General features: G+C 43.4%; 1 protein-coding gene across 1 annotated transcript in view; it reads right to left on the reverse strand.

Annotated features, from left to right (window-relative positions):
* Nucleotides 1–8,243, reverse strand: part of ARG2 (arginase 2) — a 29,740-nt gene extending 21,497 nt beyond the window's left edge. The window contains exons 1-2 of the mRNA XM_026489697.4: nt 8,012–8,243; nt 7,041–7,113 (exon numbers count right to left, since the gene is read on the reverse strand). Of these exons, the coding sequence (XP_026345482.1) occupies nt 7,041–7,113; nt 8,012–8,122 (184 nt within the window). The 5' untranslated portion in view covers nt 8,123–8,243. The remainder of the gene's footprint in view (nt 1–7,040; nt 7,114–8,011) is intronic.
* Nucleotides 8,244–20,739: the final 12,496 nt, after the last annotated feature.

The following is a 20,739-nucleotide window of genomic DNA, read 5'->3' on the forward strand; positions in this document are numbered from 1 at the left end:
GGATTTCTCTTAAACCGCAGTTTTTTTGTGCTTTTATCACGTGCAATCCTATCTGCAATCCTATCTACAGGGAGGACTGGATCCCTCATCCTGAGGGTGTAAAAGAATCTTGGTCAAGACAACTAACTGGAGGGGATGACAGGGAAAAGGGCTGTTAAGGGAGTTCATGCCTGAGTCGGAAAGACAAGGCCGTGAGGATTATGGGTAAAGACTTGAAACAGCCGTCATGGGAAATGTGAGAGAGAATATACTAGCAACACACAGGGCTTTAAGAAGTAGGAGACCCTACACTTACAACGGTGCCACTCGGAGTTTCTCCGGCGGCCCCAAGAGCTGAGGAGGCGGCTGACTGCACCGATCCAGGGATCAGGGGGTACCGGGCAAGAAAGGAGATTCTTCACTGCTGTGACTGACCGTGGGGCCTGGGAAAGTTTCTCACGGTCTTCAGGACATACTTCTTTGGTTTGTTCATTCTCAGATTTATAGAGCAAAACAATTGCTAAAAAGCTGAAAATGACAATGCCATGTGCTTAAAAAAAATTTATGTCCTCCGAAAAGCTACAACCTCAAGCTACGACCTTGTTGTTAATTCACACTGTATTCTAATTTACTTTAATTCTCCTTTATATTGTGGTAAAATACACATAAAAATAACTACTTTTAAGTGGTATTAAGCACATTCACATTATTGTATAACCATAACCACCACCCACCTCCAGAATTCATCTTGCAAAACAAATTCTGTACCCATTAAAAAATATTTCTTCACTCTCCCTTCCCCCAGCTCCTGGCAGCCACCACTCTACTTTCCATCCCTCTGACTCTGATTACTCCAGGTACCTCGTAAGTGGAATTATACAGTATTTGTCTTTTTGTGACTAGCTTATTTCACACAGCATAACGTTCTCAAGGTTCACCCACGTTACAGCATATGTCAGAATTTCTTTCCTTTTTAAGGCTGATGTTCTGTCATACGTTTATCACATTTTATCCGTCCGTCAATGGGCACTTGACTTGCTTCCACCTTCTGGTTATTGTGTTTAATGCTACGAACATGGGTGTATGAATATCTCTTCTAGCCCCTACTTTTGATTCTTTTGGGTATGTGCCTAAGGTGAAATTGCTGGATCATATGTTAACCATATTTCATTTTTTGAGGAACTGCCATATTGTTTTTGACAGCAGCTACACCATTTTACATTCCCACCAACAGTGCACAAGGGTCCTAATATCTCCACATCCTCACCAAGTCTTGTTATTTCCTGGGGTTTGTTTGTTTGTTGTTGTTGTTGTTGTTTTGACACTGGCCATCCTGATGGGTGTCATTTGTTTTTACCAAATTAAGAATGACATAGTAGCAAGAGCCTAGCACAATGTCCAGAACACGGTAAATGGATCAAACAACTTTGAAACAAAAGGCTTAAGTTAAATTCTTTGCTGCCTTTCTAAGAAGGAAAGATTGGTTATACTGAAATTTGCCAAATCCCAAAAATATTTACCTCCATTCGTGATGTAGGCTTCTGCTACGGCATATTACTAAACAAATTACTAATTCCAGAACAGCTCCATCCCCTTCCAAAAAGAAACGAGCACCCATTGCCAGCCACTCCTCATTGCCTTCTCCCCACCAGTCCCTGAACTAATCCACTGTCTGTCCCTATGGATTTGCCTGTTTGGGACATTTCATATAAATGGAATCATTGAATATATAGCCTTTTGTGTCTTTCTTTCACTTAATGTAATGCTTTCAAGTTTCATCCATGCTGTAGCATGAATTAGAAATTCATTCCTTATGGTAATATTCCATCGTATGGATATATTGTATTTTTTTATTAAAACTTAAATCTCCCATAAAAACCCAGATTTCTGGTTTTTCTTGAAAAATTGAAGTCCCTCCCCTTCCCACGTAGCAATCACTGGCTAGAGCTCGGGAATGGCATCTTGCTCCCTGAACATTCCAGGCACCTTTCTGTCTCTGGGTCTTACTGTTCCTTCTGCCTGAAATGCTCCCAGATACACACCTTGTTCCTTTCCTCACCTGCCAAAGGTCTGCTCACATGACCCCTTCTTGCTCAGGCCTCCCCAACTACATATGCAATGCCTACTCTATCCCCAATACTTGCTATCCCTCACCCCTTGCTTTCATTTATTCCACAGTATTCTCATCTGACATAGCGTATGTTTTACTTAAGTCTGTTTCCAACCACCCTTCATTTGAATGAGAGCTCCAAGATAACAAGGCTTTGTTTTGTCCACTATTATATTCCCAGTACCCAAACCTTAGCAGTGCTCAAATTTTTTGAATATAGAAATTAGTGAAAGAATTTGTTATAGTTTTAGTGACTGAAAGCTGCTCCTAGAAAAGTAAACCTGAAAATGTTTAAAAAGCTTTGATGCATACTTTATATTACTTAAGTTAATGAATTTTAACAAATATATACAGTCTTGTAACCCTATTAAGATATATGCTTAAGTTCTAGAACATTGAAAATGATTTAAGTCACAGTAATACATTAAAGGTCTGTTTACTACAGTCAGGCATGCCTAGAACTTAAAAAGGTCTTTAGTTAAAACTTGAGGCAGTTTTCAGAAGTCACATTAAGGAACGCGATGGTTCGAAAATCAAAGCACCAAGAGAACAGGCAGCTGCTAAAACCCAAAGAGACTAAGATCTAGTCCTAAATTAACTAAAGGCCAAAGAAACTGTAGCCTAATGAGTTATATTAACTTACGAGAAGACGGGGTTAAGTACTAGGGAAAAAAGCAAACAAAAGGACAAGAATTTATCATCGAGGGGCTAGAAGAGAGGACTTGGAGTATCCCAGTCCACATGGCAATTGTTCTCTCACCAGAATTTGTAAACTGGATGTCCATCAGGATCTCTAAACTGCAAGCAACAGAAACCTGGTCTAGCCAATGACAGCAGAAAAGCAATTCCTTCAATTTGGGTAACTCCCAGAATCTTTAAGAAGGTCAATATCTGGGTTAAAGGCCACACTACCAGCTAATGGCTCCAAAAGTCACACTGCAGGATGGTCCAGGAAAGATCTATTGCTGCTATCACCTCCACTACGAGGGAAAGGCACCGCATGCAGCTGGCATGGCTGACCCCATGACCCTGGACAGAAGCCACTGCTGGCACTGTTACCACCCTGCCCATCACAGAATGAATTCTTTGCTGCCCCTGCTTGACTTTCAAGTCAAAGTTTAGGATGCGTGCTTCTATTGGTGGAGCCTAGGTCAAGTGCCCACAACTCTCGCTGCAATGAAAATAAGGCAGAATGTGGGTGGAGAGAAGTCTAAAGAGGTAGATGAAGGTCAAATGATGCCATGTGTTCTACACTTCAACCTAGTGGCCGAAGGACAAATATCAAAATATGAAAGTATTAAGTAAAAGTGTATTAGAAAAATGTATCTAGTACAAGCCTGAGATTTCATTGATTATAGGTTCAGGCTAGGTTTTAAATGTATTTCTTTAAATTAGCTTTAAAGGTTCATACTAAGTGAATAATACTGCAAATTAGCAAAGATGGCATACGAATGGCAAAACTGAGAAGCATGGATGCTTGTAAAAAGAAGCCATGGAAAGACTAAGCAAAGGAGAAACGGTCTTAGAAAGCTCACTCCGATGGCAGCGAAGAATGTGAACCAAGGAAGGTTCCAATGGAAAGTTACAGTCAAGTGCGAGGAGGTAGAATTACAGCAGCACCATCATGGTGAAGAACTCTAATCACTTAGGAGGGGAAAAACCAACGAGGCTTCGTGATCAACAGATGGAAGGGAAGGAGCGAAGAATTGCGATGGTCTTCATTTTTGAGTTTGACTTGAGTAACTGGATAGTGGGTGACAGCAGGAAACCGACAACGGGAGGACAGCAGGAGAAACGGATTAGACGAAGAAGATAAGGAATTTTGTTTTGAACAGGTGGAGTTTGCGACATCTGTGAGAGCCGGAGGAGGCTCCTTAGAGCAAACTTGGAGAAACACTGGGGTCAGCATTTAAGGGTTGGGAAGAAGAGGAAGATCCCAGAAAGGAGTCCGGGAAGGACTAGTCAATGGAAACAAGAGACTCAAAAGAGAGGGGTGTCTTTGCTAACAGTATTTCCAGAATAAATAGGTCAGTTGTACAATAGGGAGTTCCAGCAAAACAAAGGCTGACAAACATGTGGGCTTGCTCGAGGTACTTTCAGGGGAAAGCAGGGTGGAAGCCAGGCCCAAGCATCCGAGCCCACGACTAAGAAGGCTAACAGGCTCTACCTACCGCTGAAAGCGAATACACACCCTTGAACTCGCACATCAACCGGTACCAAATAGCTCTCGGACGCACATCTTGTTCAACTACCTCAGGCCCTCTGTCGGTGCTTCCTGGAGCAGACCAGACTCTGGGCCTCAACCGAAGAGATTCCTGTTCTGCCATCAGGTGGAGCACCAAATGGAACCGGAAGAACCAAGGTCTCTAGCCTCGCGGAGAGGAACCCGAGCAGCTCCCGCGTGGCGTCCCAGTCCCAGTCGATTGAAATACTTGTTTCAGGGACCGGCGCCTCCTCCTAACCCTAACCCTCTTCTCGGCGCCACAGCGGAGGCAAATTACCTAATTACAATGATAAAGGCCTCAAACTGTTCACCTCCGTTTACAGCTGTCTTTCCCCCCAGAACACTCCTTCAGCTTCTGAGGAAAAGGGGGGCCAATGACCTTGGCTTCCAGCGCTCACCAGAACCGGGAGCAGAGGCACCGAATCTGAGCTTTGCCAGAGCAGTGGCCTCTTCCTCCCTCCCAGGCCCTCCGCATATGCTCACATACGGGTTACCTGACAGCGGAACCGTGCGTCCCTACGAAACCCAGGAAAAGGGGGAAAACCGAACCCAGACACTAGGTCAAATCCATTCATTCAAGAAAACAGGAAGTTTGACCAATGCCATGGCAACACCAGCGGCCTGTGACATCAGACCGGAAGGCAAGGAACGAAGGGATTTGTGAAAGTTACCTTTCCGTGGGTCTTCTCTGCCTTGAAATTTGACCCACGCTGCTTGTTTGAAAGCTCTAGTACTTTAGTACTGTTTCACAATAGAGCAATTGAAACTTCTCGTGGTACTTTTCTCCAACACATATTTTTGGAGATTCGCCAAAAGCACATGCTGCAAATCTGCTGAGTGCCACACTCTTATTAATATGCAATGAGATTCTATTTTGGGCTGCTGGGGATACTGGCCTACCAGTCAGCTACAGGGTAAGGATATAAATTGTAAGACTAAAAATATCTGAAAAAATTAAAGGGAAGACCAAAATAAACTGCAGTTTCCCCATCACTTTAGGTTGCAAGTTTACAGAGGAGGTATTTGAGGGAGTAGGATTTAAGGAAGAATGGCTTTTCCAGGTTGGAGTGGAAAAATACCATGAGCTAGGGGCGCCTGGGTGGCACAGCAGTTAAGCGTCTGCCTTCGGCTCAGGGCGTGAACCCAGCGTTCTGGGATCGAGCCCCACATCAGGCTCCTCCGCTAGGAGCCTGCTTCTTCCTCTTCCACTCCCCCTGCTTGTGTTCCCTCTCTCGCTGGCTGTCTCTCTGTCACATAAATAAATAAAATCTTAAAAAAAAAAAAAATACCATGAGCTAGGACAGGAAAGGTCTACAAAGCCTGAGTAAGAGAAGCGGCCACAGAGGCGCCCCTCCCCCTCATTCAGCAGCCTCAGCGGAGGATTATGAACGCGTCCTGTGTGAGAGGCTGAAATTGATTCTTGTCAGTCTCTGCAGGTAGAACAGTTCAGGCAAGGCCAGGCCCAGTTCATCAGAAACGCTGCACCGGTTTATCCAGTATTTAAAAAATAGTGATTCCCAGAGATTGTCGTCTTCAGTGTAAAACGCTGCCTTTTAAAGCAGGAATAGAAACTTCTTCCCATTAGGTAACTGATGGCACATTAAAACTAAATCTTCATTTCTCTTTCATCTTTGGTGGTGAACCTGGAGAGTTATTAAAAGGATTAAGAGACCCTACCGACTAAGAATCTGTCATTGTTTAACAGAGAAGCGTTTTGAGTATCCAGCCAAAGACGCCATATCTAGAGGGAGCCAGAGCCTCAGGCGGCTTTGGTGACTTCGTTCGTCCTGTGTTTTAGAAGGAAATGATCCACCCCTGGAAGGGACCCAGTGGATCAGCAGAGGAGGTTTCAAAGCAAGAGTGGGGCGGGGTTTGTAGTTCCCCTCGATTCGCTGCTGTCAGCAGCACCTACAGCTCAGCTCGCGGCTGCGGTGCCTTTGCACTTACAGCTTCCGAGAAGATCTGTGAATTGTCCCAATAGGAATGGAGGAAATGGCCTTAAACAGCAGCTAGAAACATTCCGGTTAGATAAAAGGAAGAACCTTCCTATCATAACAGCTGGAATTGGGTGCCCTCTTACCAAAAGAAGGTTCTCTGTTACCATGAAATGGCATGTACCTTTGGGTCAGGTTCTGTAGGTTGAGAGTACTAGCCTCATTACAAGACCAACTTGACTGCAGATTACCTGGGCGCTTGTACGGAGCCAATATCCTTGGAGGAGCCTAGGAACCTGTATTTCTAACAAGTGACCACCCAAGTGATTTTCATAATCAGGGAAGTTCGAGAAACATTGATCCAAGGCTCTGCTTACAGTAATATAAAGCTATTCATCCTGGGGCGGAAACCAAGGATATAAAGAGAGGAAACCGGCTAGACTGATGAATCAGAAGCACCTCCTGAGTTCAGAGAGCTAGAACTTGAGAGGGAAAGGCTGACTGAGCGGTGAAAGCTGGGGCAACTCGCATTCTTCGCGTTGTTCAGCAGTCCCTCAGCTTGCTCGGGCCGCGCCTCACTCCGCCTCTTGCCTTCCACACAGTTACTCTCTTTACTGCCCACAAGACTGAGACTTTGCCTGAAGACTCCCAGATCTTAAAGGCAGATGGAATCCAAGGGAGGACGAGAGGCTTCCCAAGTTCAAGCAGACACTGTGCAGTCCCTGGATAGCAGAGGAGACTCTGGATGGGTCCGATACCAGCCCTCACAGACATCGAAAATCCAGCCACTTACCCAAATTGGAGAGTCTTTTCATCAAGCCAGCTTCTCTTATGGCAGCAGGACCATACTCCACTCCTTTTCTTTTCTGTCACATAAATTACACAGTTAGATGTAGGGAAGAGGGTTAGAAATAAAACCACTTTATTTCACAAAAATACAGGAATGTGCTCTTCTATACTTAGTTCCCAACAGATCCCTCTGAAAACCTGTGACACCATCAGCCCTTCCTGTTATTATTTTCACCTGAGTTCTGCTCACTTCAAACACTTGCAAGGGAAGGACCAAAAAACAATTACTGGAATCAAATCAACCTCCAAGCCCCTGGCTGTGGGAAGAATAAGCGGGGGGGCCAAGACATGGGAAGGGGCTGAGCCAGGTCTAGATCTGGTGTTCGGCTGTGTGTGTGTGTGTGTGTGTGTGTGTGTGTGTGGCCGGCGGAGGCCTGAGCCTGGGCTTCTCCAGCAGGGAGCTCTCCACGACTGCAGGTTTCTTCCATTGAAGAGAACAAAACAGCCCCTCCCGTCCTCCCGCCGCTAGAGACGGCAGCGCCAATTTCCCTGCCAATGAATGGTTTATGAGAATGGACCCTGAAGCCTTAAATCCTCGGTCGCTCTCTTTAACCTCTTCTCTCTCGACTTTCCACCGGGTATTCTGACCAGTTTCTCCCCCTCTAGCCCCTCCCTGAAATCCTGCCCCAACACCCCAAGCGGGACCCACCACTTTCTCGCTCCTCCGGAGAAAGGCCGCAGAGACCCGCCAGCCCGCCGCCCCCTGCCCGCAGGGCAAGCAGGATCCCGTCCATCTCCTTTTTCGTTCCCCATCTTCTACCAGGGGAAACCCCACGTGCTCCCCCGATGCCCAATCGTGGGAACCCGCCACCTAGTCCCCCTCTCCGTTTCTCCCCATCTTCTCGCCTCCCCGTCCCTCACCCCACCCCCGCTTTCTCCAGGTTCTACCCCACGCTGCCAGGTCCCGGTTCTCACCTGTCCCTGGGAGAATGGGGCTCCGATCACAGCCACCGAATGAACGGACTTCTTCAGGATAGAATGCACTCGCGTCCGGAGGAATCGCGAGAGGCTGCTGCTCAGGGACATGACTGACAGCGCGGGATGGAGCTGAGAAACAAGCTGCTCCGTGCGGCTCGCCGCCTTAAGTGAGCGCAGTCGCGGGGGCCGCGTTTCACCTAACAGGGCTCCAGCTGCCCCGCCCCACCCTGTGACGTCACCGCCGCCCAGTCCCGCCCCCCACACCCCCAACCAGCCCCCGACACACCTTCCCGCAGACCCCGCCCACTGCTCCCGTACTGGACACGCCTTCGCCGACGTCACCCCGCCCCAGCCCGAGCTTTCTCTCCAGGGAGGAGCCCCTGCAGCTGACGCCAGGAGGCTAGTGTCAGTGTCCCGCCAATACCAGCACGGTCACGGACAGGTGTGTCCCGTCTCTGGAAGCGGCCGGCACCCGCAAAGTTTAGCGAATTCGTCGGAACACGAGAACAACTTGCAACCTCGCAGATCGCGACTCTCTTCACACAAATGCATGCCCCGCAGATGCCAACTCTAGGGAAGGGGCTGCTCGGGCTGGGTGTGGGCTGGTCTGACCCCGCTTGAGTCCTCTGCCAAGATGAAGCCAGCATCCATCTGCTCTGTTCCATCCCAACTCTGGGTCCAAAAAACACACTTACCGATCTTCGGGCTTTGAAGGCTAGGAAGGTCAAATATAGATAGAGCTCTCTGGGCCGGGCATGTTAATAAAAACTCACCTATCCTAGGTATTCTGGATGGGGAGGTTAGGATTTTACAAAACAATCACCTTCCAGGTGTTTCCAATTCTTCACCTGAATAACGGGAGCGCTGGTTATTAAAAACCAAACTTAGCAACAAATCTGGACTATTTCTACAATTTGGGGAGGCTGAAGAGCTGAAAGTAACTAGTGTTTTAATAATATTTTAATAATAACAGCCAACTAAAGTTCCAAGAATATTTAGCCCTCTAACAATTCTATAAATCGGGGACTATTTTAAAGAGGAGGAAACAAGATCAGAGAAGATAACTTTCCCAAAGTCATAGAGCTTGTGACAGAGTTGTGTGACTCCTGTGTGACTGCAGATTCCAAGTTATTACCCAGAGCGGGCTTGCAGGAATTTGGACATTAGTCTTACAAAAATACATTTTTACATAAACACCAGAAAATTATCTCACCTGATGCCAACTTACATGCTGTTCTCCAAAATAGCTCAGAAGTCTCCATGGCAACATGGTAACTCCAAGGAGCTTTAGTATTATAAGGCAGTTTATTTTTAGAGGAAAAATTTTATACCTGTCTCCCCCTGCTGGTTTAACAAAGACCTGTCTGAAGCTTTAGCAAAATAAGCAGACTACTACTGTAAGGCAATAGTTCTAAAAGTGTGGGCCTGCCGCCAGCAGCATCAGCCTTTGCATACTTGTCAAATGGAAATTATTAGGCTCTACCCCCAAATCTACTGACTTAGTAACTCTGGGAGTGGAGCACCAGCAACCTAAATTTTAACAACCTCTCCAGTGTCGGGGGCTGCAGGGAGCAGTAGGGGTGTGGTCAGGGATTCAGACACTGACACTGTCACACTTGTTCAGATCCTTGGAATTATCTTGGTAACTTTTTCTTGTCCATCACCACATCCGATTTTTTTTCCTTGACTGTATTTTCTCAAATTGATTCAGGCTCTCCTGGACTACTGCAAAACCTGTTTCTTGAGCACCCATCATGGGTCACCAGATTGAACTTTCTGAAGTACTACATTAATCCTGCATGTCATTTCGGTGATTTTCCATTACCTATAGTTTGGCCAGTGGTGAATTACCAGTTCCACATTATTATAGTCCGGGGTGGGGTGGGGGGGAGCAGTAGATTGTTCTATTACTATTATCCTTTAAGATTCTAGTTATTATTGCTTCCATATGTCTGAAATATTTTATATTCATTTTTAAGCCCTGAAAAATAAGTGGTCTGCTTTTGTTTTCAAAATAGGCATTTATTTTCAAAATAAGTTATTAAAGATAATATTCTAAAGTTATAAAAGTCATAGAAGAATAAGTATTTTAGAAATTTACTTTAAAACTTACACTGTTATAGGGGCGCCTGAGTGTCTCAGTTGTTAGGCGTCTGCCTTCGGCTCAGGGTGTGATCCTGGCGTTATGGGATCGAGCCCCACATCAGGCTCCTCTGCTGGGAGCCTGCTTCTTCCTCTCCCACTCCTGCTTGTGTTCCCTCTCTCACTGGCTGTCTCTCTCTGTCAAATAAATAAATAAAATCTTTAAAAAAATAAAAAATAAAACTTACACTGTTATAGTGTAAGTCTAGGACTCTTCCTCAGATCAAAACCAAGTGTTCTGCTTGTCTTCTCCCTTTATTGGAGGACCTAGATATCCTACCTCTCTAATTCGGTGGCTGCCAGCACACACTCTATCCTTGATAGGTTGCTGGCAGTGTGCACGTTTGTGGTGAGTGGGGCGGGGGAGCCTGGTGAGTAGGTAAGATCTGATCGTGGTGTTTGCCAATCTCCATGGTGTATATACTCCTAAGCTACCATTGTGATGTCACTGATCACGGAGTTGGGAAAAGGTGCTCATCATATAGTATCTCCCCCATACAGGTATGATCAACATAAATAACCTCAAGAGCACAAAAAATAGCACTTTATTTATAAAATAATTAGGCAATGACAAGTTTGGAATGTATATTATCTTTGTTTTTATTACAAATACAATTTACTTGTAAGTTTATATAATTTGATTTTTAATAATGACAGTGTTTAACAACTGACTTGAAATAGTCTTGAAAATTTAACGATAGGGTTTTGCAGGTGGCAAGCATACCTGCAGTATGTCTCCAGCGGTTTCCAGCATACCACTGTTTACTGAAAATCCAAGGAAACTCAGAAAGACTAAACTGGAAATTCTCAAGGGCTGGGACCATAACTCTTTCCGCTTACCGTTTTATCCCTTCCTGAATACAGTGCTTGGCACATAGCAGGAGGTTGGCAAATAATAGACCTTCCAGATTTTTATGAAATCCTTAGTCATGAGCCTTGGTCTATGGCTCTGATATGGAATGGAAGTCCCCAGAGATTTCTTTCTGGATTTCTACTTTTACATCCTAAAGAACTGAGCTCACCAACCACACCTTTAGAGCCTCTCTTTCATTTAAAAAAATTTGTTCATTTATTGCCAATACTTACTGAGCACTTAGTGTGTACAAAGCACTGTTCTATGTGCTGTCCATAGAGATGAAGACATGACAGGTCACCACTCCCAGGGCTTACATTCTAGTGGGGGAAACAGTCAAGTAGTTAAATAATTTCAGATAGTAGTAAATGCTATGGAGAAAATAAAGCAGGGAAATGGGACACGAGGTGCTGTCCTAGAAAGCGGTATCAAGGAAGACCTCTCCAAACTAATTGAGCTAGACACCCGAATGATGAGAAAGAGCTGGTCATAACAAGCGCTGGGAGTAGAGCCTTCCAGGTTTACAGGAACAGCAAGATCCAAAACCATAAAGTTAAAACATGCTTGTGGATCAGAAGAAGAACAAGAATGCCTGTGTAGCTCAAATGTGCAGAGCAAAGGGCATATCGTCAATTGAATCAGATTGATAGGGAACAGATCTCAGAGGCGGCACTGAAGAGCATGAACTTTGGAGCAAGAATTTTTTACACAAAGGCAGAGGGTTAAATATTCTGAATCTGCGTTAGGGAGTTGGGAATATTTGGCCCCTTCTTTTTTGCTTTGCTCTTCTACCCCAGGTGTGATAGAATTAACATAACAACCCTAGGATACAGGTAAGCTAAGGAAGCAGAGGGTGAGTTCTATAGAGGGTGAAATAAAGAGTCTGTTTACCATGCAGTGGGGACTCCTGCATTCAGTAGAAAGGTTGGATAGAGGGGAATAAAGGAAGGGAATAACTGTAAGTGACTGGTTTCCTTGCCTGCCCAACCCACAGCCTGGTCTGGAGGCAGCCACCTGAGCCCCTTACATACTCCTCACCGCCCCCAACACCACCGCAAACAGAGGGGTTACAAGCCTTATCAGTGATGGGGATGTGAAGGCAGAAACATGGCTGCCATCAACGTATAAATGAAACTTAGGTGTGAAATCCGTTTTAGCACCAGTGGAGGCCCAGGCTGCAAAGGACACCTGAATGCTTTTTTCTTGTTCAGGTTCCAAACTGAAAACAAGTCTTAAGCCCTCTGTACCTGAATGTTCTATTTGGGACGTTTCATAACCAAACTAACGTGAGTTCTCTCCTCCGTGAGTTAGATAGAGCCTACGCCAGGTGGAGTTGTCACACGAAGGAATCTTTATTTGCAGCAAATAAGGAGATCATGGGGAATCACTTCCAAAGCAGGGACCCCCAAGTGGGGGTGAGCGGGTTTCTTTGAATATTAGGGTGACTATTCAGAAAGGGGAGCTTGTCACTGCATGTAAAGGCGGGCATAAGGTTGCCCAGGCGTATTTAGAAGACATGCTTACACAGGGATCCTGTGTTATGTTAACGAAGCTTCTGTTCCTCCTTGAGCCGAGATTTTATCGGTATAATGAGGTGGAGGTAACCTTCAGCCGCTCCGTGGTCCCTCTGCTCTGGTGTGCATCAGCGGTCAGTCTCAAACTGCTCTAGGCCTGTGGAGCTTCTCCCGTTGTTTGCCACAAAAAGTTCAGGTTAACATTCCCAGGAAGAAGTAGGGTGTCCATGGGGGTCTTGCTGGTGACAGTTTGAACCTCATTAACCCTACGGGGCACAGACTCACTTCCTCCCTCCTCCCTACCTCCTTTCCTTCACTTAATTTCTTCTCATCCTTCAGGGTTCGGTGTCAAAGCCCCTTCTTCGAAGCAGCTATTCCAGACCTCCAAAGTTGAATTAGACATAATCATAGAATTTGCTGAGGTTACTGAAAGCTTACTACATGCCAGATACCTACTCACCACTTCGCTGTTGTTATTTAATCCCCATCACAAGGCACTGAGATAAGCACTATTATCATCTCCATTTCAGATATGGTAACCGAGGCTTGCAAAGGCTAACAAATTTGCCAGAGCTCACACGGCAAGTGGCCAAAAGCAGAATCCCATACCCCTCACATGGTTCACTTACTTTTCTGAATTATAATTGTCTATTTAAAGGACTATCTCCCTCCCCTTGAGAGCAGCTCTTTTGAGAGCAGGAATGTTGTCTTACTGTCATTTAACAGTGCCTAACATGAGAAGTGTTCCATAAATTTTTATTGAATGACTAGATATTAAATGACATATGAAAGTGCCTTTTTAAAAAAAACGATGTATTTATTTATTTGAGAGAGTGCTTGTAAATGGGGGGGAAGGGCAGAGGGAGAGAATCTTCCCTGCTCAGCATGGAGCTGGGCTCAATGCAGGGCTCTGTCATACCACCCATGAGATCAAGACCTCAGAGGAAACCAAGAGTCTGACTCTTAACCGATTAAGCCACCCAGGTGCCCCTGAAAGTGTCTTTTAAAATAAGTCATATATCTTTATGTTATGAAAGTTCTGATGATGAAATTACCACTCTTATATGGGACACAGAAGATTTTATGGAATTAGCATTTGAGCTGAGCCTTAAGGATTTTCCTGGAGGAATCTGTAGGGTGTTTGGGGAATGGTGAGAATACTGATGTCAGCTAACAGGCATGAACTTGAGTGATGGAAGTAGAGGGGGAGTCAAGAAATATTTGAGAGTCATTTGTAGGCAGTATTCTAGGAGCTAGGGATACAGTGATAAATAGAGTCCAGCATCTCCTGGAGAGAGAGAGTTATAGGCACTAATATATATGAAAAATAAAACAAGGTAATAAGGTAAAGGGTAGGTATGGGGAGAACTGCATTAACTAGCACAGGCAGGGGGATGAGGGACAGATGTTAAGAGTACTGTGCAGGTGCAGTACATAGTACTTAGCTATAGATTAGGGAGGGATCTAGAAAAGGGAGAGGTGTTAAGCCTGGATGAAGAGGAAAGTGATGGTACTAGAGTAAGAGTTCTGAAGGGATTAATAGCCAACCAAAGTAGTATGAAAATTACTTGAGGGGCACCTGGGTGGCACAGCGGTTAAGCGTCTGCCTTCAGCTCGGGGCGTGATCCCAGCGTTCTGGGTTCGAGCCCCACATCAGGCTCCTCCACTAAGCCTGTTTCTTCCTCTCCCACTCCCCCTGCTTGTGTTCCCTCTCTCGCTGGCTGTCTCTCTCTGTCAAATAAATAAATAAAATCTTAAAAAAAAAAAAAAGAAAATTACTTGAAACAGAAAATATCGGATGAGCAGCCAAAGAAATAAATAATAAAGTAAGAAACTTAAGCAGAGCCTCCTGAAAATACAGCTGCCACGGTTCTCCATCCCTCACCCCACTGAGGGAGTTTCCTGATTGGGAAAGACTGACCTTCATAGAGAGTGTGAATTCAGCTGCCCATTAGCTTCAAAAAGTCCAACAGAACTTTTCACACTTTTATGAAGTCCTAATCCCCCTTTTCTTAGGTGTTGGTTATAACTTTATCTCTTGCTATCTAGTAACTCATTGCTGAACAGCTCCCTTTTTTCCTGTTAATATATCTATTGTCAGGTAATTTGCAGGTAATTCACATTCAACCATGTGAACCTGAGATGGCAGAGGAAAAGATTTCCTCCCAACAGTTCTCAACGCTGGCAGCTGTTAAAAACAACCAAGCAACTTCCAAAAACTGCTCCTGTCCATACCCTCCCTGCCCCCCCCATTCTTATTCAATTATTACCAAGTAACAGAGTTTTTAAAAACCCCTCGGGGGGCGCCTGGGTGGCACAGCGGTTAAGCGTCTGCCTTCAGCTCAGGGCGTGATCCTGGCGTTACAGATCGAGTCCCACATCAGGCTCTTCCGCTATGAGCCTGCTTCTTCCTCTCCCACTGCCCCTGCTTGTGTTCCCTCTCTCGCTGGCTGTCTCTCTCTGTCAAATAAATAAATAAATAAATAAATCTTTAAAAAATAAAAAAATAAAAACTCCTCGGGTGCTTCTACTACACAGTCAGGGTAGAGAATCCAGTATTAAGTGTTATATCTTTCAGTGATTCTCAAGTTTTAATGTACAAGCAAATCACTTGAGGATCTTGTTAAAACTCAGATTCTGACTCTGCAGGTCTGGGGAGAGACCCAAGAATCTGCATTTCAAATGAGCTCCTAGGTAATGTCAATGCTGCTGGTCTACCTACTACACTTTGAATAGCAAGGCTTTCTTCAACCAAGGTCTGTTCACCTTTCCTTTTAAATCTTCAGAAACATCTTCACCTGAGGGTAACTTACTACCTAGGCTACACAGCTGTGGCTTGATCAAAATCACTTAAAGAAGTCATTACTATTTACCACATGAAATTGAGCTGAGAGTGTAATGTCTAATTGAACCTGTTTATCAAACCTATGTCCATCGAGCTAGATCATTGTTTTAACCAAACTTTCCCACAAGTTTGGTTTATTCCACTTAAAAGACCTTTAGTGGACAATGACATAAGTTATCTTCATATTACAAGGGGAGAGAAACCTTCTACATAAAAACCAGGTGTGTTCCTCAACTTAAATGGAAAATATTAAGCTAGAATGCCGCAAGATGGGGATGTGACTCTATGAAAAACAAAACAAAACAAATTCTACTTTCTGCTATCACTGTTTTAATAGGTTTCTATTTCTATGTGTCTATTTTTCCTTTCTTCCCTAGTTGTTTGTTTTTTCCACTGTCATTCTTCCTTATTTGAAATAATTACTAGCCATTTGCACCAGACAGGAAAACAACAGGGTGATACTAAATAAGCAATAGTAGATTAACAGGATGGAATACTATGTAGCTATTTTAAATGGTTTTTATTTTAAATATCTGTAAAAATATGGAAAATGTTTGGGGCCCCTGAGTGGCTCATTTGGTTAAAGCACCCAACTCTTCGTTTCAGCTCAGGTCATGATCTCAGGGTCGTGGGATCAAGCCCCTTGTTGGGCTCTGTGCTAAGTGTGGAGTCTGCTTGTACCTCTCCTTCTGTTCCTCCTCCCACTTGCTCTCTCTCTCTCTCAAATAAATAAATAAATAAATAAAATCTTAAAGAAACATGGAAAATGTTTACCAAACATTAATTTTTAATTACTGTTAAATTAATTAAACAAGGAGGCCATTAGACAGGGTGTTTCTAATAGTTCAGCTGCTTACATAAGCAAACCAAAACCGAAGCCTGTAATTGCCTCAAGATTAATAAATCTAAACCTAAGCACAACCAATCAGAAACAGTCAATAAGGCTTCCCCAAATAAGGCAACCTTAAGCTATAAGCAATCACATAATTTCTTTGCTTCTACCTCTTCTTTATAAGTCTTTACCCTACCTCCCATCAGGTGGAGAGCTCATAACTAATTCTGGTTTGGCATTGCCCTATTCAAACAGATTTTTGCTCAAACCTAAAAAAAAAATTTTTTTTTTAAAGTAGGCTCCTTGCCCAGTGTGGGCCTTGAACTCACAACCCTGGGATCAAGACCTGAGCTGAGATCAAGAGTTGGATGCTTAACTGACTGAGCCACCCAGGTGTCCCAAACTTTAAATTTTTAATATGCCTGTTTATATTTTAACATTACAAAATGGTGTGTACACTTTGACTATAATAATTTTTTAAAGTGCAATAACTAAGAGATGGGATGACAGAGTAACATGTAACACTGAAAGGCTTTTAGGATTGTGTGTAATATTTTTCTCTCATTCAGAGGCGCCTGGGTGGCACAGCGGTTAAGCGTCTGCCTTCGGCTCAGGGCGTGATCCCGGCGTTCTAGGATCGAGCCCCACATCAGGCTCCTCCGCTATGAGCCTGCTTCTTCCTCTCCCACTCCCCCTGCTTGTGTTCCCTCTCTCACTGGCTGTCTCTATCTCTATCGAATAAATAAATAAAATCTTTAAAAGAAAAATATTTTTCTCTCATTCAAAAATTTCCTATATTATGTCATCTTTTTGACAATAAGAACATTAAAACAAGAGGACTTAAATGCTTCAGAAATGAAGATTTATTGGTTGAGGTGGCGGGATTATGGATGTATTTTCTTTTATATAATTTCAATTTGATGTTGGGAAAATAATAAATATATCTTATTAAAAATGGACAGGTAATAAGATTTTAAAATACATATTATTTACAAGAGTATCAAAAAACATTAAACACCTAGAAATAAGTGTAGTGGAAGATGTGCGAGACAACTACACAATATGCTGAGGGAAATTAGAGAAGAACTAAATAAGTGGAGACATACACCAGGCCCACAGGCTGGAAGATTCAGCATAGTTAAGATATCAATTCTCCGTAAATCGATTGATAGATTCAATGCAACCCAAGCAGAATTTGTGGTAAAAATACAAAGACTCTAGACCAGCCATCACAATCTTGAAGAAAAAGATCGAAGTTAAAAAAGAAACACCATGAGAAATTAAAAACCTACTATAAAGCTATAGTAATTGAGGCAGGTTGATGCTGACACAAAGAAAGACAAAATAGAAAAACAGACCACAATAGAGTCCGGAAACAGACTGACACAAATGTAGTCACCTGATTTACAACAGAGTCACCACTGCAATCAGTGGGGAAAGATGGGCTTTTCAACAAAGCTATTGGGGGAAGGACACCTGGGTAGCTCAGTCAGTTAAGCATCTGTCTTCTGCTCAGGTCATGATCCTGGGGTCCTGGGATTGAGTCTCACATTGGGCTGAGCAGGGAGCCTGTTTCTCCCTCTCCCTCTGCCCCTCCCACCACTCGTGTTTTCTCTTGCTCACTCTGCTCTCTCTAATTTTTTTAAAAGATTTTATCCATTCACCTGATAGAGAGAGAGAGAGTGAGAGAGGGAACCCAAGCAGAGGTAGTGGGAGAGGGAAAAGCAGGCTTCCCGCTGAGCAGGGAGCCTGATGCAAGGCTCAATCCCAGGACCCTGGGACCACAACCTGAGCCTAAGGCAGATGCCCAATCGACTGAGCCACCCAGTTGCCCCTCAAATAAGTAAAAATTTTTTATAAAGCTATTTGGGGAAAAAAAACCTTTATCCTTACCTCTCCTATCAAACAAAAATTAATTCAAAATGGATCATAAGCCTAAATATGAAAGGTAAAATAATAAAGCTTTTAGAAAAAAAAGGGAATAAAATGTTTTCATAACTTGAGGCAGGCAAACTGTCTTGAACAGGAACTAAAACAGCATTAACCATAAAAGAAAAGACTGATAAATTAGACTTCATTAAAATTAAAACCTCTCTTTACCAAAAGACACCATTTAGAATATGAAAACATAAGGCATAGACTGCATTTTACTGCATGGATGATAACACCTCAATAAAAAATTGTTTTAAATGGGCAGATAAGGAAAATACCACTTCCTAAAGATGGGGTAGACATACCCTTCCTTATCCTTCCCATTGAGAACAACTAAAATCCTTGGACACCACATTTTGGGGTGCCTGGGTGGGTCAGCTGGTTAAGCGTCTGTCTTCAGCTCATGTCATGATCCCAGAGTCCTGGGATGGAGCCTGCATTGGGTTTTCAGCTTGGCAGGGAGTCTGCTTCTCCTTCTCCCTAGGCCCTCCCCACCCACCCACCCACCCCCATGCTCTTTCTCTCTCCTCTCCCTCTGTCTCTCAAATAAATAAGTAAAATCTTAAAAAAAAAAAAAAGATAAAATCCTTGTATGTTTTATATGAAACAAACAAAGAAGACTCTGAAAGGTGGAGAGAAGGAGGCCGACTGACTAGAGATCTCACTATGACACAGCAGTGTGTTCCCTGCATTTTCCTTTTGCCCATCCCAGATAGGTGCTAGAGAAAATGGCAACCAGGAAATGCTCTATAGAAACCTACCTTCTCTAGCCAAAGAACAAAATAAGGAGCAGACTAGCAAGACAGAAAACTTTTAGATATTACCTACTCTACTCTAGCCAAACACTACCCCCCAAAAAAAAGTGCCCCCTCCCCACTCCTGCTAGCTGGGGAACCTAGATTTATACCTCGCCAGGATGTAAAGAGGAGCTGCACCCCTGCCACTGGGGTGGTATTAGAGAAGGCTGAGTGCGGAGTGGGGATTTTATCCCTTTTGAGTGGTAACAGCTTCCCCCAGGGCCACCCCATGGTGTGGGTGGAGTACATGAAGGGGAGCTTGGACTTCCACCCCCATCCAGAAATTACAAGGAACACCTCTCCACCAGGTGTCAATGGAAGCCAAGTGGAGAACATGTGTTAGTGTCCCTTTTTCCTCCACTGGAGCAGTGTTAGTAGAAGCCTGTTATAAGAGATTAAATAAGATCCAAAATCTCATAATATTCAAAATGCCCAGGTTTCAACTGAAAATCACTCATCATATCACGAACCAGAAAAATCTCAACTTGAATGACAATGGATAATCAATAGATGCCAATACTGAGATGACATAGATGTTTGAATTTCCTGATGAGGATTTTAAAGCAGCCACCATAAAAGTGTTTCAACAAGTAAATACAAACACACTTCAAAAAAATGATGACGTTGAAAGACTCAGTAAGGAATAAAAGATACCAAGAAGAACAAAATGGAAATTCTAGAACTGAAAAATAGAACTAAAATAAAAAAACGCAAGGTATGGGATTAACAACAGAATGGTGAAGACACGAGAAATAATCAGTGAACAAGAAGACAGAACAACAGAAATTACCCAATCTGACTAACAGAGAAAAAACAGACTGAAAGGAAACAAAAGAACTGAGCTGTAGGGACTCTGAGACTATAAAAAAAAAAATCTAACAATCGTATCATCTGAGTCTCACAAGGAGAGGAGAAAGACGGTGAAGCTGAATTAAATACATGAAGAAATAATGGCTGAAAATTCCCCAAATTTGGCAAGACATAAAACTTACAGATTCAAGAAGCTGAGCAAACTCAAATAAGATTAACCCAAAGAAATTCATGCCAAGATATAGCACAGTCAAACCCCTGAAAGATAAAGACAAAGAAAAAATCTTGAAAGCAGTGATGGAGAAACAACACCTTACTATAGGAGAAAAATAATTCAAATCACAGAGATTTACCATCAGAAACCATGGAGACCAGAAGAAAGTGGCACAATATTTTCCAAGAGCTGAAAGAAAACTGTCAACCAAGAATTCTATATCTGGGAAAATATCCTCCACAAATGAAGGCGAAATCAAGACAATCTCAGATGAGAGAAACTAAGAGAATTTGTCACCAGCAGACCTATCTTGAAAGAATGGGTACTCTGAGCAGAAAGCATATGACAAAAGAAGGAATCTTGGAACATTAAGAAGGAAGAAAAAACAATGAAAAGACAAAAGACTTTCTTTATCCTCTTTAGTTTCCTAAATTATGTTTGATGGTTGAAATGAAAATTAAGCTACTGTCTTAATGAATGTCTTGATGAATCTGAGGAAATATTAGGCAATTATAAATGGGGAAGTGTAAACAGAGGTAAGGTTTCTACACTTCACCTGAGCTGGTAAATCACTACTATCAGTGGACTGTGGTAAGTTGTTGTGAGATCATAGAAAATAGGTATATTGGTCTCTGCCCCCACTTCCTGGCACAGAGCTCCTCAAACTCTTGTAATTTCCTAAGAGCACTAGGAGCATCTTTTGTTCTAATGTTTGGTCTTTGACCCCGGTTCTTGACACAGAGTTCCTAAATCCCTCAGAATTTCCTGGATGACAGCAGGGTCTTT

This window comes from Ursus arctos, unplaced genomic scaffold (assembly GCF_023065955.2).
Source record: "Ursus arctos isolate Adak ecotype North America unplaced genomic scaffold, UrsArc2.0 scaffold_25, whole genome shotgun sequence".
Taxonomy (NCBI): Eukaryota; Metazoa; Chordata; class Mammalia; order Carnivora; family Ursidae; genus Ursus; species Ursus arctos.